Below are 26223 nucleotides of genomic sequence, written 5' to 3'. Positions count from 1 at the left end.
TATCACCGGTGAGTGGAAGATACCATGAAAAATGAGTAATAAAGCAATTTTGAAAATGTTACAATAGATACTTATAGATATTTTGATACTTCTAACAACTCTAGTGTTGATGGATTGCCACAGGATTGTGCAGTAAAATTAAAGAAGTGTGTCTAGGTGCAAATTCTGTGCTTAGTAGTATTCTGTACTCTACTTAGCATACTTAAGTAGCATAACATCTGAGATATAGCCTATAAACAGCACAATTGAATCATAACAGACAGCTTTCACTTCCGTGGTACAAAAATATAATTAATAGTCTGTATGACACCAACCTGTGAAAACAGTCAAACTGAGATGCAAGCAAAGACACATATAAGAAACTTGGAAAGAGGAGAGAAAGGCTTGTGGAGGTGATGGGACCACAGAGCTTGTTTGAAATGTTTAAACAAAAATTGAAGAAGCACAAAGTTGTGACAATCTTCAGGTGTTGTTGAGAGTGATTCAGTATGGTGGGAGAGTATATAGTACCACATTCTGCCATGGCAGTGCTTTCTGCTAAATGCAGTGTCAGTGGTCTTGTACAACTGGTTGGTGCCTCATCATCTATTTGCCACTATTGCATACACTGATTCCAAATCTGCAACAGATGTCCAAAGAAATATTTTAAAGTAGTTCAATACATTTCAATCTATAGATAGCATGAAGGATGTATTTGTTGGACTATTGAGATCTGTAGGAACACCCAAAAATATCAAAAGGGTGACATTGACTATAGAAAGAACTTCAGCATTAAGCTAGACATCATCTAGCAACTTTATACATTTGTAACTGGACTATTTGCTGAATGTTTCATCTAGATTTATCCTATCACCTGTATTCACTGTTTGTATAAAATGCATACATTTTTATGAATAAATTGATAATTTGCATATGTATTAAGGAGAATCAATTGTTAATTGTGAAGTTCATTTGAAATTTTTTTTTATAAATTTTATTTAAGAAAAGGTAAACTGCGTTTATTATTTAGTTTTTTACTATGTTATTTCTTATTCAGCACCATGAGACAATTGACCATTCATACTATCCTTTCAAAAAAATCACCATATCCTTGCACTGTACCCCATAATAAGCAAATACACTAGCAGTGATATACCCCAGAAATCTGTTCTTGGTTTTGAATGATAGTTATTGTTTTATTAACAACTAGGGGGGTCTGCCCCTTGCTCGCCAACCCCCGGGCAGGCACTACATGCTAGCCACTTCGCAGATCTGCTAGTCATGTATGGGGAAGCGATGTACAATTTAAACAGATTGTTATTTTCATGGGAATTGTTACATATGCATAATAGAACTAACTAACATTACAGCGGGTAATTTACCATAGTAAAAAATACTAAAACATAATAAATTGAAAGAAAATTAGATATTCATTGCGTTATACGTTTTCGTTCTGTTTGGCTTTGAAATTAACACGCAAATACTTTTTAAACTTACACATTTACTGTAAAACAATTTTTTGAATTAACTTTTCATCAATATCGCACTGAATTTTGATTCTGTGTTTGGACTTGCATCGTGACAACGCAATGTATAACTGTCCATGAGTGATTATCGTTTCTTTCTCTCTAATAAATTATCCAACTTTTGGAATGTTTGTCCCTGTGATTTGTTAATTGTCATAGCAAAAGCTATTCTAATGGTAAACCATAAACGTTTTAATACGAATGACATATCAAGATCTCCTTTGGTGTCTAATGTTATCCGCGGAAGATTTACTACATTACCTTTCTTGTCGCCTGTTAAAATTTTACATGTCAGAATTGTTCAACAGCATAGTCTATTGATACATATTTAACCAATTTGCCGTGTAACCGATTGACAATTTTCGCATTAATTCATTTGACTTCATCGTTTCTCTGTGCTAGGATTGCCCGTGTACTCATTTCTTCTGTTAATAACCCTTCGGGATGAAATTCTTCAATAAGATTTGGACATAATGAGTCTTCTTTTATTGGGAAGTTAAAGTGAGTAAAACGTAAAAATGTATAAGAGCTGAGAGCACAGGAACTGTGTCTTACAAAAGCATTCACATGAATGAGAAGTGAGAGGACCATGGGCATGGTTGAAAATGATTGAGAGGAGGGCGGGACTTGAAAAAATCTCTTGGAAATAGTCTCATCTCGTGGGACCTGAAAAAATCTCATGGCAATAGTCTTGTCTCAAGATTTTCTTTTATAATAGAGATATATGTTTGCCTCCTACTTTTGTCTTTTAAGAATATTCATGTGAGAAATATACTTGAATGTAAACAAAAGCCTTTCCTGTTTTTGTTGTATGGCCTAATTTATTTGTTGATGTACCCTTCCACCTAAGTAGGTTAGATCATAATCTGGAAATTCGTATACTTACTTATAAAGTTATACAACAGCAAATAAATGGTTAATTATAGGCCAGCAAGGAGGTGAAAATAATGAAAAGATGCAAGATACAAGACTGTTCGGAGAAAAACAATTTGGAATTGTTCTGTGATTCATATAATGAGGACACATATGTTCTTAGTAACAGTCTATAGTAGCTTATATATTGATAACACCAACCTTTGAGAAAGTAAAGTACTTCATAAATGATAAAGCATACATTACTTTAAAAGTCTTGCTAAACATAAAGCATAGGACCTTTAAAACAGGAAATGGGAGAGTTAAAACAGTTACTAAAGAGCCAAAGAATAAAAAGTATGAATACAAATACCTACAGGGGGATGACGGGGGACCAACTGTAACAGAATAATATAAAACACCTGTATAGGTAGTATTACTGGCAGTAGGCAGACAAAAATATATAAAAAAAAATTACAGAGCTATGAGTCAAGAGGTTTGACAATAGTGCGTTGTTGCTACTACTGTAGTAGTTTTGATTGATTTCAATAACCCTTCCCCCTGATCCTTGGCATACACTTTCAAGAAGTCAGGATTGTCAAGGAAATTGCCAGCCAATTTTGTTGAGTTCTGAATTACAAATTTAATGTGACTCTTGGCTGTGAAAGAGTCCCACTGCAGTGAAATACATGCAGTGAATTAAATGACTTCAGCCCTTTCTTAACTTCTTATATCATGAATGCAGTATAAAGCAGGCCTATTCAAATGGTGGCCCGCAGGCCACATGCAGCCCAGAAGCAACCTCCAAATGACCCAGCCCATGGTCCCACCAGGGCTCCAGACTGCGACTAAAATGGTCTCGAATGCAACTAAAAATAGGCTTTGGTGATTATCATTTCTACTTAGTTTGCCAGTTGCGAATGAAATCATTGAAACTTTAAACTAATTATATTGTAACAGATACAAAAGGCCATTTTTTTTTTTTTTTTTACTGTTAAGTGGATGTGCCGTTAACACATGTAGGTATGGGTTCCCCCTTGCATATCAAGGCTAGTTTATATCCTGCAATGGTATGAGGGAGTCACGGCAAAAATTACATCAGACTCAGAGACGCCATAGGAAAATATTTCTACATACACAGTGCTGCTGAGGTGACGGCCATGAATTTCAATGAGAGGCTGGTTACGCTTGTTCCAGAATAATCAGCGAAAAGGCTGAACATGACGCAACCAGTCATCAAAACAAAAGGTAGGCAGGCAAAACATTTGAAATTCATCTGCCCATCATATAGGTCCCCTGTTATGAATATATCTATACCTTGTGGAATTCAGTTGTCCCTTCTGATTTGGAAAGGCACACTAAGGTGCAATTGTCACAGAAGATCTCCTTGTGCTCGCACATCTTTGCATGCAACTCCTCTTTTGATTTAATGCATACTCCATGCAAAATGCCAGCCTGTCCGTCAGTAAAAATGTAAGAGCATTCGCCTGCCCACTGTTTCGTCATGCACAGTGATGTGATGAAGTCTGCGCTTTAACGTGGAAGGTGAATTACAGTCGTTTTACTGGGCTGCTCTGTAATTAATGACAGACAGTAAACTTTGTTAAAATTATATCAAAAATGTCACTTTGTTAGTTGTTACTTCAGTCATTTTGGCATGTGCACTATATGTTCTGTTACCAATATATTCTACAACTTCAGCTCATCAACAAAGACACATGGTGTGATAGACGGCCGAGGGCCTTGCCCGGTCGGGACGCCCTTCTGATGGAAGGACACGGAAGAGAGGACATGGCCACAACAATACCTCCCCTAGGACACAAGAGGACAAACTCCTTGGACTGCAATGGGGGCGCCTGGTCAATTCCAGAGCCCTGGGCTGCAACACTCCCACCACACTCAGAAATGCTGCCAAGAGAGGATCTGGGTGCACCGGAAGTACTTCTGGGTGCCCAAGCAGCACTTCCGCCACACCAGGAACTGTTGCCAGATGATTGTCAGCGGGCATGTGGAGTACTTTCGGGTACAATATAAAGAAGGCCGTTCAGAGAGTCAGAGTTGAGAGGTGGTGGGCAGAGCTTGCGAGGAGAGGAGTGGAGGCGGCAGAAGAACAGACAAAGAGAAGAAAAGAAAGAGAAAGAAAGGACAGAGCAATAGTGATGCTGGTTACTGATTTGTGCTATGTGGTGAAGAGACAACAAAAAGAGAAATAAAAGTGTGCTTTAGGACTTGTGTGTCTCTATGTCTGTCTATGTCTGGGCTATATCCTACAATGGAAAATAAGATTTAGTAAAAGAAAAAAAAATGTAATAATTATAATTAATAATTCATTACTTGACATCCAAGAACTCTGTACAGATATTTTAAAGACAAATCATTAAAATAAATGTACCAATCCACATTCACACCACATTTGGTGCCTTGCTCTTAAACATTTACTCAGGTAGTTTTTTTCAGGGGGAGGAGGTCAATTTCAACAGTAAAGGCTTTTTTGTGGAACTCACAACCTCTGTCATATGAGTGATTAAAACCGTGTGAATGAAATAGTTTAAGTTCTATGAAAAAAAATCCCTTGCCTGTCATGACCACTCCTTTAAATTGGGGGAAGATCTCATATTTCAAAAGGGAAACAAACGTTATTGCTAATACTATGCACTTTTTTGATTTTATGCACTTTGAGATGTGCCTGTGTCAGATGTGAGCAAAATGTTTATTTTTTTTATTTCAAAAGTGGAAAAAAAGTATTGATACTACCTCAGAATCTGTTCAGTTATAGCTTTTTTGTTGTTTTTTTTATACATTTCTGATGTGCCTGTGTCAGTTGTGACCAAATGTATAAGGGAAACAATGAATAAACATTGTTTTTAAATACATTAATTTGTGTCAATTTAAAATTTGTCATTACCTGCCACTTACCTGCTGCTGAAAATGTCTGGCCCAGCTAAGTTTATGGTTTGAAAAATCTGGCCCAACTGAAATTGTAATTGAATAGCCATGCTACAAAGGCTTTACTCAACCACATCAGAGCCAAGGATTGGGTTTGGGGATTAGACCCCATGCAATTTACATATATACCTAAATAAGAAAGGCAGTTGTACAAGAATCTTTTTTTTTTTTTAGTTCTCCAGCTCTATTAACATTATATACCTCTTACTTCTGAGAATTATGCTAAAGTCACAGCAGATGGATGTCAAAGTAGTGTCTTTAATTACCAGTTATTTGACAGGCAAAACTCTGTTTTTGTGTGCTGGAACAGGTAGTCAGCAACACAAGATTTCTGTGCAACCTAAACACATTAAACGTTATACACAGTATGCCACCTCCATTGGTTCTCACTCAACCCTGAAACCAAGGGGTGTGTACAAGTAGTGAAGAAAGGTGAAATACTGAGGCCATGTGGATAAGTATGGTGACTTAAGGTTGAACTACCTACAGGAGGTAGGGACTGAATTTAAACATGAAAAAAAACACACTTTAATTAAAAAATAAATAAATAAAATTTTCAAGTAATTTGCCAGTTTCTCTCAACCTTAGTATGATACTTGTTCAAAACAGCAGAAACAACATTAACCTGAATACATTTCACAGCAATTTCTAAGTTCAAATTTGAAATTCAAGATACAAGAGAAAAAAGCATACTAGAGGGCAAACTGGATACTAATCGACAAAAGACTTGACGTTTTAAGTAGTCTAATTTTAAAGGCACTGTAGTCCAAGAAATATAAACACTGAATTAAGTGATTCTATACTTAACTATGAAGACTACTTAAACCTGGGTGAGGAGAGTAGTGGGGTTAAAAAAACAAAATGCAGCATAGGCATGACTTGCTGTGGTCTTATATTTCATTTATATTGCACTTGCTTTAGCTCTATATGTACACAAAATTTAAATTTGTGGATGTGATCAACTTTTACATGGTGTTGCCAATTGATTTTCAATATTTTTAAGGTCAAAGGGTATAACAGTCTGAATTAAGAACATGTGCTAAAGTCTTTTAAAAGAAACAAAAATAAACAGTTATATTTTACAAGTTTGGTAAGCCAACTTTAAAAGACACCTTGTTTAGAAATAAGACATTAGGAAATGACATCAGGAATATAAAACTACATCATTCCACATGCCACAACTGCAGCATTTTCCTCAGATAAGGTGTCTTAAAAGCTTTCTTTAATAACTTCAATCACATAAAATATAACTTCCCCGTGTATTTCCTGAAACACTATACAATTTAATTTCAACCTTAACATTGTAAACTCCATTAACCTGCTACACCATGGTAACCTTGACAGAACATGCATGTCAGAAAAATGGTGGTTAATAGTTTACAGCATCTGCAATATTCTCACAACCTTTGGCCTTAATTTATCATGGCACTTCTGATATTTTCCACACTTGTCTATAGATACCTTCTCAATAGTTTTCACAAACCAATACTCAACCTTTTCAGTTTTGCACCATCTTTATGTTCTGTTTTATGGGTCAAAAGTTTTAACACGTCATAAGTTACCTCAGTGAAAGCAATATGACCTAGAAGTGGTGTGGGAGGTTCAGGTTTAAAGCAAGTGGCAAGAAAATGCTACAGTATGATATACACCACCACACAGGTTGTGATGCTTAACATAATACGCCTTTCGACCAAGAAATGTTGGTTCAATTACTGCCCATTACATTGAACTTTTTGTTTAATCAAGTCCCATGTCACTCTTGACAGGGTATTACTTTCTGCAGAGTTAATTATTGCAGTTTCCAGATCTTTGCACCAGAAGGAAAAATCAAGAATATTGTATTCAAATATGCTTGCAAATTCTCACAGTAGTCATAATATATGTTGAATGCAACAAGTTTAGGGTAATAAAGTTTAATAACATCCAAACTAATTTGTTAACAGCCTGCCAACTGTATATACTTCATATCTGAGTAAAAATATATTAATGCCCTGCATTAGAAAGCAAAAAGCCATGAACTCAAAAAACCTAAACAAAATAGTAAGCAACACAGTATCATAATTTTATGAAATATATACATGACTATACTTGAAGAAAAATAAAACCAGTTGTCAACACCATTAAAAGAAATGTCCTCAGATGCTGCCAACATATTACTGTGTTAGCTCATTAAAGTTAACCCCTTACTTATATTTTGCTTTGACTAGGTTAACCATATCATTTCTGTTGATGATGCATTGCAAGCAAAGTGCAACCTATTACCTGTACTCCAATTTATGACATTACTGAAAAGCCTGAAAAATCAAGACTGCATGTGAATGGCAAAATGTTACAATTATTCAGAGCATATAAATATAGTATTTTTATTAGGTAGCAAAGACAGTGGCATTTTAGTTTATTAAAAAAAAAGCACACACATTAAACCTTACTTTATGAAGCATCTTGCTCCTTCAAATGTATATCCCTCCTCCCATCCAGTAGGCAGATCTAATTAAAAAAAATGTAATAAAAAAAATTAAAAACATTGTCTTAAAATGTCTATAAGCATACATTTACTTATTTATAACTAAAACATAATACATGTGTAACTAACACATATAGTGTCTTACAAAGATACTCTGATATTTACCATGTTATACATTTTTAGTTAATTTCTTTGGACATTTTAACTGCCCATAATCAGAAATGACAGATTTTTTAACCTTCTTAAGTCAACTGAGAGTTTCAAGGGCCAGAGCATTAATGGCGAATCAAGTGCAAAGTAAGGAAAAACTCATGATGGGACATCAGTCAATCACAGGCAACACAAGCACATATTTACACTGGGACAATTCAGAATCACAATTATGTTTGGGATGTGGGAGATCAGTGCACCTGTAGGAATATACACACAGACACAGGGATAAAATGCAAAATTCATTTAGACAGGGTCTAGGCTAAGTCTCAAATATAAGACTCTGCTGCTGCAAGGATGCTAAATGATGCAACATTGTGCTGTCAGTAAGCAAAAACATTAAACAAAAATAAAACTGGAACATGAACTTCACATTAATGATTCATGATAGCAAAGGTATTATAATTAACAAAAACTAAATGGAAAACAAAAATTATTAAAAAAAACATTTTTGTAAACCAAAATAAAATTAGCAAAACCTAAACGAAAAACTAAAAATCAAATGATTAAAGTAGCTGAAAAGACTAACTGAAATAGAATAATAATTTAAAAAAATACCCACTTTTCTTCACAATCGGACATATGAGGAGACGACCTGGATTGCATTGGCCCTGAGATTAATCCAAATATGTGAATAAAATATTTCTACTTTGTTTCTTAAAGAAACATTCCTGACAATAGAATGTCCCATTGAGTCTTCTTTTATGCAATTTAGCCGTTATCTCTGAGATAACTCATCCACTGCAAGCCAAAGTTATACCGTCATCCGCAGAGAGCAGATGTTGACACAGCGTTTGCAGGCAACAGGGAAGCTAAAGACAGGTGCATAAAGCATGTGAATAAGAAAGCGATTTATTGTGTGCTAATAGTGATAATTGTTCACCATCTGACAAGGACTTCTCTAGTTCTGGTGTTAGTGAAACATACCAAGGTGATGACATTGCTTAACTAGTAAATTACGATGCAACTTCCAAATGTGACATTTGGGGATTGTTTTAATGCATCTCAGTAACTGAAACAACATTCCAGTCCCCTCTACCCCCCACATGTGCTTGTAACTCAGAGATGTTGACAACAAATACCCAAAAAATAGCAATAAGTAAATACAATATAGACCTTTGCGCTAACAGAGTTAAAATTTGGGGGCACACATTGGCCATGCAACAAAGCGGTGGCAAGGAACACATGCTTTCCATTGTTTGAAGTGGCTCTGTGCACAGTGGGAACGTCTTTTTATGTTTCCCATTTATCTGTTCAGATGCTTCACACTTCATTAAAAAAAAAAAAAAAAACACCTTGCAAATAGTAATAAATGTTTTGCTTTTATTATTTCACAGCATGTCCTGCTCTGATGAGTGGAGAGGAGGTATCCCTTAAGGTTTGTTTGAAGATCGCTGAGTATATGGCTAATTCTAATGGCTAATTAGGTATGTTGTGCTATCATCGAACAGGGATTAGTATATCCAGTGGCAGTATGTGTAATATTGTAAGTTTTTTTTAATAAAATAAAACGCATGTGTGATGGAAATCTGGCAGTGTCTCTCAACCTTTGTGGACTCCAGGTGCCCAACAAACCTCTTCCGGCCAGAAGTGCGGCCAAATACGGCCCTGCAAATGTCTATGTGCCCCACACACAAATATACACATGATACAAATTACTCTGTTAATAGAAATGAAAGGGCATTGCATCACCTGAAGAATGTATCCATCGCTCATTATTAAATCATAGTCTCGTTTGATGTCATGTTGCTATATATCATATTTCCAATTCATCTGGCCACAGAGACTTTAGTCATAATGACATGAACAAAGCTGACCATGAAGGACATAATGCATTAATATCACTTTGCTAGAAAACTCACTTCCCTTTTAATGGAAACTACTACAGACGGAAAGAGGGCATGCCAATGGGTTCTCCATTATCAGGACTCTAGCTGAACTGGTTATGCAGCGATTTAAAATCACAGCTTTAACTCAGTCCACACCTAAACTTTAGATTCGCTACATTATCAATACATTTGTCATATTAAAAAGTGACCAGCTAAATGAATCCCACAGCCACATCAGCTTAGTATTCCCTGCAATTCAGTTCACAATGGAAAACAAAATAAACCAACGCATTCTTTTTCCGGACATCTCCATTGAAATGGGTAACGACACCACCTTAATTATGAGTGTTTTTGCAAGGAATTTTATGCAGACAAAACATTACACTTTTCTAGCAATCACCACTTATCACATAAATGCCCACTATAATACAAAGAATACTAAAAATAATTATTTTTTTTTTAATAATTTTTTGCATTTATATATCGCCTTTCTCACTACTCAAAGCGCTCAGCAATTGCAGGTTAAGGGCCTTGCTCAAGGGCCCAACAGAGCAGAGTCCCTTGTTGGCATTTTACAGGATTCGAACCGGCAACCTTCCGATTGCCAGTGCATATCCTTAGCCTCAGAGCCACCACTCCGCCTAAAAAGACATTGTTTTTGTCCATTTGTTCACATCAAAATGCTACCCCGAGATGTTTATCAAATAATTCTTATGTAGGAAGTGCCATAGACCTCGGCAAGCAATCAACTCTAACCTGATCTCACATCCTACTTGGCACACCCTTCCCTATCACAGTGATGTGTCAGAAAGTACAGTGCACATCCTCTCCAAATCAGGCATCAAAACAGCCCATAAACCTGTAAACACTTTTTGCACTGTTCTTTTTAATGCCAAAAGCAAGAAATTTGTATTAGAAACACGGAAAGCAGTATACAGTATACCATGCACTGCATGCCCAGCTAAATATGTGGGACAAACATCTAAACCACTCGCAACACGCATAGAAGAACACTGCAACGCTGTCAGAAGAAACGACCCACGATCTCTGATATACACACAAACAAGTTTTACTGGACAGACATAAATGGGACACAATGCAAGTAAACTTTATGGCAAATTATTAAAGTGCCAGAAAGCTGGCTGAATCATGACTCTCAAATGAAAATGCAATTAGCAGATGTATGAACATAAAACTAGCACATGCAGACTTAAAAAGGAGACCTAAATAATAAAAAAAAGACTATGACCAACACCCTCCAAAACCCACCTTATTGATCATTCCCCCTTTGAAACCCCACACCCTCATTTGCTGTACATTGTCTTGGATTCCTGTATGTCTAATCATTTTCCACTGATGGTGACACCAGGTAGGCTGTCAAAAGCTTAGGACTAAAAAAGCAATTTTAAAGGTATGTGATTCAGTTTCTCCCTTTGTGGATTACTAGCTACAAATTATATATACAGGGTACAGTAACACAGTCTGTTCCAATTCTGCTTTAAGCCAGACAGAGGGTTTTCAAATAATCAGTAGAAATTGGGAAACCTGTGCAAATTGTTTGCTTCAACTTGCAAGGTTTAATTTACTTTAATCCAGACAGTTTAGTACATCTAAGAGATTTAATGCTTTTTTGGTTGATAGAATGACAGCGTGCCTTGGTATATTTTGGGTTACAAAAAGTGTGTCACCAAAGAAAAAAGCTTGGAAAACACTGCTCTACCTACACCTTTGCTATTGGCATGCTAAAAAAGATCTCCTTAGCTGCTATCTCACTTAAATACTGACACTGAGCATACATTGCATGGTTGTGTAATGTATTTTGAATAAATCAGCAAAGGTACTGCAAAATGGATTCATGGGTAGGGATAATCATTACATTTCTATTTCGTAGAATTTTGTCATTATATTATGGCGGTCAGCACCGTAAGCTACCTGGCAAACAGGGGAGTTAAATACAGGAGGTACTAGAGCAGCAGTACTGAATCAAAATTTAAAGAAGCTCAACCAACAAAATTTTCTCCTTATGTTTGTTTTATGATTCAGATCCTTATGTCTCACACAATCAATTCATTGTTGTTGGCAATTAGAAGCTGCTTAAATGTAAATATACATACACTTATATGTTTTAATCATTTAAAATTATTGATTGCACTACAGCTATTTCCTGTTATAATATAAATTTACTATATTTATACAGGTGTGTTTTGTTCTTCAGTGTATCAACTAGACATTCATAATTCTTGAGGTATAACTACAAAATACAGATTACCATTTTAATTATGCAGTACTTGTTTTTTTTTAACCAAAATTTAGGCCATATGCCATGCAGAAACAAATAATAAACATAGTACAAAAAAAAAAACTATTGTTTACTAAGCAGCAATTTCAAATTTGTCTTTATCTTTTCTTTTTTCAATTAAAATTGTAAGAGGTTGCATTTTAAACAAGCTTGCTGTCCAGACTCATAAATGGTGTCCGTTTTAACTTAAAGGACAAAATAAAGGTCTGAATTTTTAGTTGCTTTTCTTGTCTAGATGTACAAGATGACTGTTCCGACTGCTTTTTTTCAGTTTATTACTGAAGTACATCTTGTTCACTGATAAAACAAGCTTCCACTCCCTGCTCTTTGTTTACACTGCAGGAAGTTTGTTGCAAAAGAAAAAAAAAAAAAACACACACACACACTGGCTCAACAACCATAATACCTTGCGTAAAGGAGCACTGCAACTAAATTACCATAAAGCTTAGAAAAGAAGGGGCTGAAAATATTTTTTGTGATTAGCCTTTCTAGCAATCAAGTCTTTTGTAAATGACATTTGACAAAGGTCATGCTACAGAGGCAGTTCTTTGAAAGAATGTAGACTTTGTTACTTCTTGCTAATATGTGAAGTTTGCTTAATGCAGATTAATTATTCACATATTGATCCAAACTGGACCTGCCTTTCATTAAAAAAATCTGCTACTATGGCTTAGTTTAATTTTCTTGAAGTCCTGAATACAGAGTTCAAAATGCATCATTTTACACAAAGTGAGCAGGGATGTTGTTTAGAAGCACTTACAGTATATATAAGGCTTAAAATAAACTTTTTGGGATTAGCTTTATTCTTAAGACTTGATATAAACTGTTTATTAACATGGTACTGAGCTGCTAGGCTACTGCTTAGTAACTTCTTCAAAATCACCCTCTATCCTCATCCCACAGCTTTTTAATTGTGTTTTAAATCCAGACCTAGATAGGTCTCCTGCCACAGGGGTGATGACATCTAACCCTGCAAAGACAACTACACAGCTTGTAACTGACCAGAACTTATCAGGCCCCTGGAGATTTCTAAACCCAAACTCAAGAGCATATTCCTTCTACTCACCAGTGTATCATTGCTACTCAAGTATTGATTATTTCTTTGTAGATAACAACTTCTTGCGTACGATTAAATCATGCAAGTACAATGCTATTGTTATTTCTGACCTTGCCCCCTTGATTTTGGAGCTAAAATCACTATGCCCCACATACTCATCTCACAGATGGCTTCTTAATCAACTTTTATTAGCAGACAAGAACTGTACAGAATTTATATCCAAGCAAATCAATATTTTTTAGAGACAAATGCATCCTCAGAGGTTTCTGCAAGAACACTCTGGGAAACCCTGAAGGCCTTCTTAAGAGGACAGATAATCTCATATCTTTCTCACAGATATAAATTGGAAACCAAGAAGGTATCAGAGCTAATCAACGAAATAACTAGAATAGATCAAGAACATGCCAGGTGTCCAATTGAGGCACTTCATAGCAAAAGGCAGGCTCTGCATTCAGAGCTCAACCTCTTAACAACTAAAGAAACTGAACAACTCATACTTAAATCAAGACATCATTATTACAAACATGGAGAGAAAGCTAATAGGATCTTAGCTCAACAAATCCACAAACAAGAAGTTTGCAATGCAATCCCAGTAATGACCAACACAAACGGAGACAAAATTATTGACCATAAAAATATAATGCACACATTTAGAGACTACAACAAATCCTTATATTCTACGAAGTTTAAAGAACACAAGACACAATCTAATACATTTCTGGATGCTTTACAGATACCACAAATAGATACTCTTAGTGCAGAGGAATTGGATAAACCTCTGGCACAATCAGAATTACTAGATGCTATAAACTCTCTGCAGAGTGGGAAAGCAGCAGGCCCTGACTGCTACCCTGCCGAATTTTATAAGAAGTTCTCAACTCAGCTAGCTCACCTTCTATTAGCAAAATTTACAGAAGCTAGAGAAAACAAACTTTTCGCCAAGCATTAATTACCGTCTTTCCTAAACAAAATAAGGACTTACTAAAATGTGCATAGTACAGACCAATCTCACTTCTGAATAATGATGTGCATATAATCTCCAAAGTCCTAGCAAGAAGGATGGAGAAAGTGCTGCCTTCAGTAATATCACAATACCAAACTGGATTTATTAAAAGGCAGACACTTAGCTTCCAATCTTCGACGCCTGTTTAATGTAATATATTCACCAACAAAGTCAAACACCCAGGAGATGATATCTTTGGATGCAGAAAAAGCATTTGACATGGTTGAATGGAACTACCTTTTCACTACACTGGAGAGATTTGGGGTTACCCTGAACATTTGTGCATGGATCAAACTACTGTATACCAATCCAAAAGCTTCAGTTTATATTAACAACATTAATTCAGACTACTTAAAACTAGAGTGTAGTTCCAGACAAGGATGCCCCTTGTCACCACTGCTTTTTACAATAGCCATTGAGCCACTGGCAATTCATTCTCAAAATGCTATTGAGATAAAGGGGATTATCAGAGAAGGACTGGAACAAAAAGTTTTTCTCTATGCAGATGATATGGTACTGTATATATCAGATCCACAAAATGCTGTGCCTGCAGTCCTAACAGCACTAACAGAATTTCAAAAGATTTCTGGTCTCAGAATCAATTTGAATACAAGTGTGCTCTTCCCAGTGAATTCTCAAGTATATAATATTAGATTGGACACCTTCCCTTTTGTCATCACAGATCAGTTTAAATACCTAGAGGTAAACATCACATGTAAATATAAATCTCTTTATCAACAAAATTTTGCCGTCTGTATGGAAAACATTAAGCAAGACTTGCATAGATGGTCAACCCTTCATCTCACTTTAGTTGGAAGAATTAACATTGCTAAGATGAATAACTTTCCTAAGCTTCTCTTTTTATTTCAAAACATTTTAATATACATCAATAGATCATTTTTTAAGAAATTAGATTCAACCATAACCTCATTTTTTTTGGAATTCAAAACATCCACGTATCCAAAGGGCGACCCTACAAAGACCTAAGGCGGAAGGTGGCATGGCTCTACCTAACTTTCAATTTTATTACTGGGCAGCAAACATACAAACTATAAAAACATGGACATGGACACAAATAGATGAACATACACAGGCTTTGTCCGCAATGGAAATAAAATTCTGCATTACTTCTTTATATTCCTTGCTATGCACCCCAATAAATACAAGTTATCGCCAATATACTAACAACCCAATTGTGCTTCACTTACTCAGAATATGGAACCAATGCAGGAAGTATTTTAAGACAGAGAAGCTTTTATCTGTGGCAATTATGCATGAGAACCACCTTTTTCCACCCTCTCAAACATATGCAGTTTTTAATGCCTGGAAAACATTGGCGATTTAATCACTTAGAGATCTGTACATAGACAACATCTTTGCATTCTACGAACAAATACACTCCAAATGTAACTTTCCAGCAACACATTTCTTTCACTACCTTCATATTCAAAACTTTGTTAAACAGAACTTGCCCAATTTTCCTCATCTCCCACCTACCTTTATGCCAGAAAAAATATCGTTCAGTTTCGAGGACTCAGACAGCATTTCCGTAATATATAAAACTATTTTACAGTCTCTCCCTTTCAAAGACCCAAGAGAACAGTGGAAAAAGAATCTCTTACTCAACATTTCAGAAAAGGAGTGGAAAGTAGCAATGCACAGAATTCACTAGAGCTCCATCTGCACAAAGCATACAATTATTCAACTCAAAATTATATATCGAGAGCATCTCTCTCGTTTAAAATTGTCCAAAATGTTTCTAGGGCAAGATCCACCTTGTGAACACTACAATCAAGTTCCAGCCTCACTAGACCACATGTTTTGGGCCTGCACCAAATTAACATGATTTTGGACCAAAATCTTTAAATGCCTTTCAGACAGCCTTGGTGTCCCAATCCCTCCTAATCCACTAACAGCTGTGTTTGGGGTACTTCGAGATGGGCTTAAGGTGAAGAAGGACAAAACAAACTGTAATTGACTTTACTACACTACTGGCACATAGACTTATCTTGCTCACTTGGAAAAACCATAACTCACCTATTCTAAGTCAGTGGGTAAAAGATGTTATATACTATTTGAAACTGGAAAAAATCAAATTCTTAGAGGATCTGTACAAAACTTTTTCCAAACCTGGTAGGATCTAATCAATAACATTTTAGAATAAGCATTTAAATTGAGGAAGCAGGTTCTCTCTCCTTTTTTTACTCCATTTATCTTTATTCATTTATTAATTTATCTATTCACTTATCTTTACTACCATGAAGTTTTACACTGCTGGCCTAGGTCTCTTTTTTTTTGGGGGGGGGGGGGGTTGATTTGTTTAGAACCCTTTTTTTTTGTAAAACTTCAGTTGTGTGTATGGAATGTTATTTGATTTTAATAAAATCAATTTAAAAAAAAAAAAAAAAAAACCCAACAACAACAACTAGTACCATACATTTACACAGGCTATTACAGACTCGAACCAAATTTATGTTTTTACTCTACAATAGTAATAATAATAGTAGCTCATTACTCAAAAATGTAAATACTGTAAGGCCCCGGAATCAAACCTGCAACCTCCTGATTATGATTATTTTCCTGTTTCTTACCTCTGCATCAGCCAAGCAATCATGTCAGCACTGTACCCTAACCCAATTTCTTTTTCTTCGGTTATATTCTTGGATAAAAGTGCACTTGTTCTGTTATGCCTGTACCTTTTGTGAAAGTGTTTATTTGATATTTGGACTTCAGTCTTCACACATTATACACTTCATGTCAAAATTTTGTCATTAGTACTATAACATGAAAAAAGTTTCCGTTTTAATTATGTGTTCAACATTTCTTGCCTCGCATTTCCCGTCATCCTACATTTACCCACATCATTGTAGACATGGAGCACACATGAAATGCATGTGTTCCAGATAACGATATATTATTTACCCTATACAATTCCAAACCCCTCACACCCAGATAACAGACTTGAGCTAGAAGAACTTTTTGTCTGAGTAAAGCTGTGTTGGTGGCGGATGGGATAGCAGGCTACTTGCTGATTTTGTTTTGCAAATATGTCGAATAGCACAGATGCTGATGAGGAGGTGCAAATGAATTTAAGGAGGCCCGGCATTACGACTATTTTCACAGGTTTCAGGGATTCTAGTGTTAATAGGAAATTTTACAGCAACTTCTGTAGGTCACCAGCTATTTAGAAAAAAAAATTTGAAGTGTATGTTCCGACTAAAGTGGAAATATAATATAGAGCTGACAATCTAAAGAAATTAATATCTATAATGACTTAATGATACATCTGTTCAATGGCAACAGATTGGAACCAGACAGTTTTTGCTCAAAATATGCTACTGGCATGTAAACTACTGATTGCTAGTCACATGTTTAGTGCACTTGCAAGTCTCCACATCTGCAAATAAAGTAAATTGAGTAATGTCTGCAGTACTAACTTTAAAATTCTACTGTTAGTAAGCCAGTAGATAAAAAGAAAAAGTGCCATTAAAGGCTATGGTAAAACTAGGACATTCCCTCACAACTGTGGGCTGTAAATATGGAATGAATGAGTCAACGGTTTTCATCAGTAGCAAGAAATAAAAAACAAAAGCTGTGACATGATCAAAACGCAAAAGGAGTGAGGAGTGTTTAGTCATGCATTCATGAGTTTAACTTTTTTGCACAAGGGATGACTGCATTAGGTTACTGTGTGAAAAATAATTTTATTATATTTGTAGTTTACCCAATTAATGATGTTTACAAATATTTAAATGGTATTGATGTGACTTAATTTGCATAGTTGTACTTATACACCTGTGCTTTGCAAGTTGCTTTCTCCCAGTGCAAAGTAGGAAAATCTTTCCACTTTGTTCAATTGAGGATGGTTTCCTGAAGTATTTTATTTAAGCAGTTTAATTTCACTTGCTGGTGCATGGTACTACATGAAAGCATAAATACAAACTGAATTGGTGGATGGAACAGGTTGTCACTTTGGAAGACTAATGAAAAATTACTGGAGAGCCAAGCATAAATGGAGGAAAATAAAACCAACCATCCACTATGCAATACTGAAGGTACATATAACTGAATATAACAAAGCAGTGTCCCTTGAGAGGAAATTCTATTTCTCTAAAACTATAAATGCTATCAAAGAGTTTTATTCCAGGTAACTGATAGTCTTTTAAACCCAGCTCATTCCAAAGAAGTTTTCTATCTAAACTTGAGGCTTTTGAACATTTGTAACAGAAAATAAATAATAGATATAATACATCCCTTCAAAGATAATTCTGTTGAACTCCAGCATGCTCTTTTTAGCAAATTAAATTCCTTCACTCAAATAGGTCTAACTGAGTTCCATAGAATAACATTTCAACTTAAACCACCCACTTGTGTCCTAGACCCAGTCCCAACTGCATGAAAATGTGATAAAGATATAAATGTTGTTTCTGGTTTCCTGTGATGGTGCTCAATAACACTATCACGTGGCCAAGGCATAGCCTACACTTGACACTGGAAAGTAAGAATGATGCTACCACTATGATGGTACCCACAGTATCAAATCATCTCAGACATTTCTCCAGCTTCAGTGCTAGCTGGTGTTTTTGTTTGCCTCTCTTGGCCAATCGAACATAGCACATGTTATCAAATGTGACTACCATCAAGAGACTACATTTGTAGTTTAATATTTGTTCACCTCAGCTAGGGATTCTTCCATGTCAATCTTTTAATTATTTTTGTAATTGTAATTTTTTCTTAAACTATTTGTAAACAAATCAGAGATATGCTTTTTGAAGTAAATATGCTACATAAATAGTGTAAATGCTATTGTTGTGGAGCTTAATCACTTCAAATGTTTACAAAATGAAATAGGAAAAAGAAGCAAGCAGCCTAAAGATGGAGCTCTGACATCAATTCACAGAGAGGCATGTTGGAACTTGACTTTCAGAGCACTGTTAACTATAGCTTAATTGGTTTATTCTGAGGACTTCAGCTACACATAAAAATTAAAGTAATTTATTTCATCAGAGTGTGAATTTACTTCTCAGTAAATCACTCTCAGTGTTGGCAAATATGTATTTTCCTGTAGTAGCACTGTGTATTGCTATTTACTTTCAAAGGTTCTTCTGTGAGAAAAATTCTGGTTTTATTACATTCATGTATAAGGAAAACACAGTAAGATTTTACGAAGGATGGAAAAACTAAGTTTCTGTACTAATCAGAACCAATAACTTCTCGTCTTTTACATTACTATATTAATTGTTGAACTGACATTTGGAAATGCCTTTCTCTTTTGAGGACAGACTTGCTCGCAAAAATTAGGCATTAACTTTGATTTAAACAAACAAAATGTCCTGTTACAAAAGAGTGGATATTTTAACTGTTTGGTCACCAACAAACAACTGATTTTCAATGTTGCAAATTTGAAATTTAGCTGCTGTGAAAATGAAGCAAGAGTTTTCAACTTAAGACTCTGCTCCCTTTGGGAGAGAAATGGCTAAATTTAGCTTGTTCCTTTTTTCCCTTCAATTTATGCTATTTCATTTTTATTAAAACAATAAATAAATAAATAAATAAATTAAAAGTGTAAGTGCATTTATTCCTATGTTCTTTAGTTTAATGAGACACTAGCTGAATAATAATTTATAATTAGGAGACAATATACTTTCATGTACCAGTTTTGTATATTGCAGGCCCCAAATCAGAAAATGTTAACTCCCATCATTTAAAACTTTAATGCAACTGTTTTCAAGAACGGACACTCTTACATCATATCCATTCTCCCAAACTATGTCACAGATTCTGACATGTCCTGCTGTGTTCATTCTCATTGACTGAAGTGTTTTGCCCGAGTTCAGCTAAAATAGAGGGCTGCAGTTTTAGAATAAATTTCAAGATTTATGCATTAAGGATTAGGAAAAAAAACATGAAATCAAAATTACATTAATCATTCCCCTACAACCCTGTGTTGGTAAAGAATTAAGTTGATTTCTACAACAGTGCAGGTCTGTACTTTAGTCTGCATATACATGCAGGAATATCTGACTGACAAATTCTAAAGTAAACATATCAAGATCAACCACAACATTAAAACACACCTACCTAATATTGTGTACGTTCCCCTCGTGCATTCAATACATATCTGACCCATTGAGGTATGTATCCACAAGGCCTCTGAAGGTGTCCTGTGGTATCTGGCATTAGTAGCATATTCTTTAACACTAAAATCCCTGAAGCCTATGAAAAAACTCGTAACCTTGGGCCACCTTAAATTCCCTCTCACCTCCTCATCATTTCATGTGTGTTCCGTGTCTACAATGATCTGTGTAAATGTTGGATAACAAGAAATGCGAGGCAAGAAATGTTGAACACTTAACTAAAACAAAAACATTTTTCATGTTCTACTAATTGGCCAAATGCTGACGTGAAGTGTATAATGTGTGAAGACTGAAGTCCAAATATCAAATAAACACTTTCACAAAGACACAGATATCACAAAGCAAGTGCTCTTTTTTCTAGAATTTAACCAAAGTAAAAGAAATGTACTGATAGCTTGAGTTTTCTGCATTCGACTTATACGACCAACATTATAAAATACCAGAAATTATACTGTAAAATCAAGTCCCGACTTATCGGCGGCAGAACATATCTGCGAGTATATACAGTATACTGCTCAAAAAACATTAAAGGAACACTTTTTAATCAAAGTATAGCATCAAGTCAGTGAAACTTCTAAGATATTGATCTGGTCAGTTAAGTAGCAGAGGGTGGTGTTAATCAGTTTCAGCTGCTTTGGTGTTAATGAAATTAACAACAGGTGCACTAGAGGGGCAACAATGAGACGACCCCCAAAACAGAAATAGTTTAACAAGTGGAGGCCACTGATATTTTTCCCTCCTCAACTTTTCTGACTGTTTTTTCACTAGTTTTGCATTTGGCTATAGTCACTGTCACTACTGGTAGCATGAGGCAATACCTGGACCCTACAGAGGTTGCACAGGTAGAAACTTCTCCAGGATGGCACATCAATGTGCCATTGCCACAAGGTTTGCTGTGTCTCCCAGCACAGTCTCAAGGGCATGGAGGAGATTCTAGGAGACAGGCAGTTACTCTAGGAGAAGTGGACAGGGCCGTAGAAGGTCCTTAACCCATCAGCAGGACTGGTCTCTGCTCCTTTGGGCAAGGAAGAACATGATGAGCACTGCCAGAGCCCTACAAAATGACCTTCAGCAGGCCACTGGTGTGAAATGTCTCTGACCAAACAATCAGAGACAGACTTCATGAGGGTGGCCTGAGGGCCCAACGTCCTCTACTGGGTCTTTTGCCCACTGTCCGGCACCATGAAGCTCGATTGGCATTTGCCAGAATTGTCAGGTCCACCACTGGCGCCCTGTGCTTTTCACAGATGAGAGCATGTTCACCCTGAGCACATGTGACAGATTGTCTAGTGGAGAATGTTATGCTCCCTGTAACATCGTTCAGCATGGCTGGTTTGGTGGTGGGTCAGTGATGGTCTGGGGAGGCATATCCATGGAGGGACACACAAAACTCTACAGGCTAGACAACGGCACCTTGACTGCCATTAAGTATCAGGATGAAATCCTTGGACCCAATGTCAGACCAGCTGACTCAAACTGCTGAGTAAGATTCTGAGTTGCTGCAAAGAAATTTCGACAAAGTGGACTAGACTGCCGCATCACACACATACATACATGATTTTTTTTGCAAAAATCACACTCATGAATGACTTCTAGTAGACTAAAAACAAGTAAAAACTATAGATGAAAATGACTCACAGTGGTGATAGTACAGAATTGCATCAACATGTCTCGAAAACACAAACATAAGAAGTTATTATCTAGAAATGCTTTGAGTTCAAAACACAATTTCAGCATGTGATTACAAAAGTCATACACTATTTTTAAAAAAAGGCATAAACATAGGCTTGTTATCGTCACTTTTATATAATTTTGGAATTAGTTCAGAAATAGATTTGTTCATGCTTTGACAGTAAAATAACTCTACCGATAAAATAATGTGTAATCATTTAACTTGTACTGTCACACATTTGTAAGTGGAGATTAAAAGATAACAAGATTAATCACGTTTTAATACAGTGCCCTAAATTGATTTTCTGCATATTTGTCCATTTTCAAACTGGCATATACAGTTTATGGTTGTGTTTTGATTTCTACTCATGTTTCCACAGTTATGCATATAGGAGTATGGAATGTAAGAGTACTGGCAGCACTAACAACAGATGTAAGCAAGTAAACACTGAGGCAAGATTCAAACAAAGTGGCTATTTGGCTTCTCTATGCCAGTGATGCTATGAGCTGCTTCAATTGTTAATACCAAAATAAAGTTTATTTAATGTTTCAGTGCTTTACAGGAAAACCTGCATTGCCCTAATAATACAACATATGCTGTATTAACAGAATCACATAATCGCCAAAACACACACTTAGCAGGTCAAGCAAAATGGCATACTTCATTGCTAAATACAAATCTGAAAACACTGAATTTGAATCATACATTTTTGAATGCAAACTAATGTTCATTAGTATAACGCATGAGCTAAAGAAAAAATGCACCTGAATGGTACATTGAAGAATGTAATGCTGTCTCATAGTTAAATTTATTGTGTACAGGTAAAGACAGTCCAGTTAATTTTCAAATTCTGGATTTGTAAACAGGCATAAGGAATAACAAAATGTGATTACTCGCATAAGAAACCTTGAAAACAGCAAAACAAAGGTTTATTTACAGGAGTTCTGAAATATAGGATTACAGTAAAGCTGACAAGTTTGATTTCATGCAGGAAGCTTTAATGCTGGTACAAATGTAAAAAAGGAGGGACATATTTGAGAAAATAAAGCAACGAGTTTGTGACATTTGAGATTTGAATAAATTTGACTCATCTGATAAATACCACTAATATTTTTTTTAACCAGCAAATGACAAATATAAATTTTACAATAGCAAATGTTACAAACTTAACAGAGTGGTTCTCTGACAAACCAGACATTTAAAAGTATGTTGTTATAAAAACAGCTTTAAAGAGTTTGTTTAAATGGAAATACCAAAAATGATCTTGGAATTAACTAACTTAACAGTACGCATATACTAATGTTTCAGTTTTTGTTGTTAGTATGAATGCTATGAAAAATCGGGTAGTATGCTTAAATCCCTCTTCTTGTTACACTGGGGCAGGATGATTCCCTACATTATATTTTGATATTTATAAATGCCAATACTAGTTTACTTAAATGACAGTTCGTAACTACTGTACTTGATGGATATTCCAGTATTTTAAAGTTGTTGTTACTGTTAGTATTTATATATTTCAAATTGTATTACAAAAAAACAAGCATTTAGTTCCTTTCAATGATGGAGATACTTTAATAAAGAGCCATTCAATTGGATTTCAGTTTTTCTCGTGTTATCGAAAGGTATCAAGTATTGGAAAGTTTCACTGGTATTGGTATTGAAAACAAAAAATTCAGATATCATGAAATCACTCAGGGTGATGCTCCCCACCTCTTTACCTTTGTTTGTCTCCTCCTATCTTCTATTATATATATAAAAAATCCTAATCCTAAAAGTGCAACGATCTTATGTAACTTATGTGACTTTTTTGTCACATATATATGCATGCATGCACACACACAGGTTGAAAACTAAAAAACAGTCCATACTTAAAATGAAAACATTTCAAGAATACTGAACATTCTAATTCATAATCCAGCACTTCAGGTTCAAAAATTAATTAAAACTCTCACATGTGTAGCACTAAACAAATAAATGGAAATTGTGCTGCAACAATGTGAAAAACCTAAAAGGTAGAAATCCAAAACTGCCTCAAACTACAAACATATTCAACTGACAGAGGAATAATCTGCAAGGAAACATTTCAATACTGTATTTTATTTAGTCCTTTAGATTCAGCTTTGGATTTGTCTTTTTCCTTGCTAAAATTTTCATATTTTTACTCAGCTTACCTATATTATTATTATTATTAGTCTCAGTAAGTGCTTCTTAAAACCACAGCCTGAATTTCTATTCATGACCTACCAAGAACCTACAACACCGTAATGGAAATGTTGTTGTATATTTTCCATAATCCTCACAACAATGAAATCACTACCTCCTTTGGATATTATTATATTGTTTTATTAACCACCTAACACTATCATATATTCTATTAATGATTACAAGTTGACACTGTAGTTGTGACCCACTGGGCTGGCTACTTTGAGCAGTTGTTCAAAGCTGATCCTCCGGCTAGGACGTTGGATATCTCTGGGTCCACGGTTCTTGAGGCTGATCCTCCAATTAGCTGTGAACCACCCAATCTCACTGAAATTGCACAGGTGGTGAACCAGCTGAGGAGAGGAAAGGCTGCATGGATCTGTGGTATCTGGAGTGAACTTCTCCAGGCTGGTGGTAAGGCTGTCCTCCTGGCATTGCAAGCAATCTTTGGTTCCATTTGGGAGACTGGCATCATCCCAACTGAATGGAAAATGGGACTTGTCGTTCCTATCTGGAAATGGAAGGGTGTTTGCCTGGATTGCGGCAACTACAGGGGGATAACACTGCTCTCAGTGCCGGGTAAGGTCCTTGTTAGGGTCATCTTCAATAGGATCCGTGATCACTTGCTCCACCTACCAGCGACCAGAACAGTCTGGTTTTACGCCTAAAAAGTCTACCATCGGCCGCATCCTGGCCCTGAGTGTTCTCACGGAGCGCAAATGCGAATATCAGCAGAATTTCTTTGCAGCCTTTGTCGATTTTTGTGAAGTGTTCGACTCAGTTGATTATGCTGCCCTGTGGGACATCCTGAGGGTTCGCAGGATCCCCTCGAGGTTGCTGGATATCATGGCTGGTCTATACACTGGTACTGTGAGTGCTGTGCAGAGTGGAGGCAGAACCTCTCTGTTTTACCCAGTTGATTCTGGGGTTCGTCAGGGGTGTGTTCTTGCTCCTACTCTGTTCAATGCTTGTATGGACTGGGTGTTGGGTAAGTTCGTGGGGTCCAGCGGCTGTGGGGCATCTGTTAGTAAAGAAAAATTCACAGATCTTGACTTTGCGGACAATGCTGTGATCTTCGCGAGTCAATGGAGGCTTTGATCGGAGCGCTCGAGAGACTGAGCAAGGAGTCTGTGTCTGGGCGTGCGAGTGTCCTAGATAAAAACCAAGATCCAGGCCTTTAATGACCTCTTGGGCACAGCCATCAGCAGTGTGTCTGTCTGCAGAGAGAGTGTCAACCTAACCATGTCGAGAGGTTTACTTACCTTGGCAGTGACATTCATGTCTCTGGTGACTCTTCCTATTAAGTCAGTAGACGGATTGGGAGATCATGGGGGATCATGAGGTCGCTGGAAAGGGGTGTGTGGCGCTCCCGATATCTATGCAAAAGAACGAAGGTCCAAGTCTTTAGAGTCCTGGGCCCTCATGCATTACGCCGTGTGTAGAATTCACACTAAAACATGGAGTAAGGACAAACGCAGAAATGTACGTACGCACAAAAGAATCCAGATGCATAAATCTGTGTGTTCACCAAGTTCCACATTCTTCCGCTACATAAATCCCGGTCAGCGTGAAAAGTAACGCACGCGCCTGCTGCCACTCCCCAAACTCCTCACAGAATTACACCTCTTTGAATATGCAAATCAATATAAATAGCCCTTAAGCTCAGCATTCTATGAAAAGGCAATGGCAAAAGCATGGGGGAAAATAGAAGAATTTCAGCGAATACCAAGTGGAGGCAAGGAAAAACGTACTATTTGTTGGGTTAAACAGTGGTATAAACAACAAAAGGAAGTTGATCGAGTGACAGAGTGTTGGAGAAACTCAAAAGCTCAAGTTCACAAAGTCGCACATTGCCAGAAATAAAAAAAGTTGTCAGATATCAAAGTCTCCGTGAAAAGACGAGTTGCAGCCCACCGTCTGAGTGTCATATGAAAGCTTATTAGGGTACAGAGAAAAGAAAAAAAAATAGGGACACAGTGGGGGAAAAAAAGCTTGAAATGTCAACTTTAAACTCGAAATTTCCACTATAATCAAGTAGTTTATTTTG

General features: G+C 36.3%; 1 protein-coding gene across 11 annotated transcripts in view; it reads right to left on the bottom strand.

Moving 5' to 3' along the window:
• plekha5 (pleckstrin homology domain containing, family A member 5) overlaps positions 1 to 26223 on the bottom strand; it is a 493187-nt gene that overhangs the window by 375578 nt on the left and 91386 nt on the right. For 10 of the 11 annotated variants that reach the window (XM_051935457.1, XM_051935446.1, XM_051935440.1 and 7 more), the window contains exon 3: positions 7733 to 7790. The exons of the other annotated variant lie outside the window; for it this stretch is intronic. In XM_051935457.1, the coding sequence (XP_051791417.1) occupies positions 7733 to 7790 (58 nt within the window). The remainder of the gene's footprint in view (positions 1 to 7732; positions 7791 to 26223) is intronic. 11 annotated transcript variants of the gene reach the window in all.

Source organism: Erpetoichthys calabaricus, chromosome 1 (genome assembly GCF_900747795.2).
Source record: "Erpetoichthys calabaricus chromosome 1, fErpCal1.3, whole genome shotgun sequence".
In the NCBI taxonomy this organism is placed as follows: Eukaryota; Metazoa; Chordata; class Cladistia; order Polypteriformes; family Polypteridae; genus Erpetoichthys; species Erpetoichthys calabaricus.
Note: the sequence above shows the minus strand (reverse complement) of the source record. Positions and strands in the feature narration are given on the sequence as shown.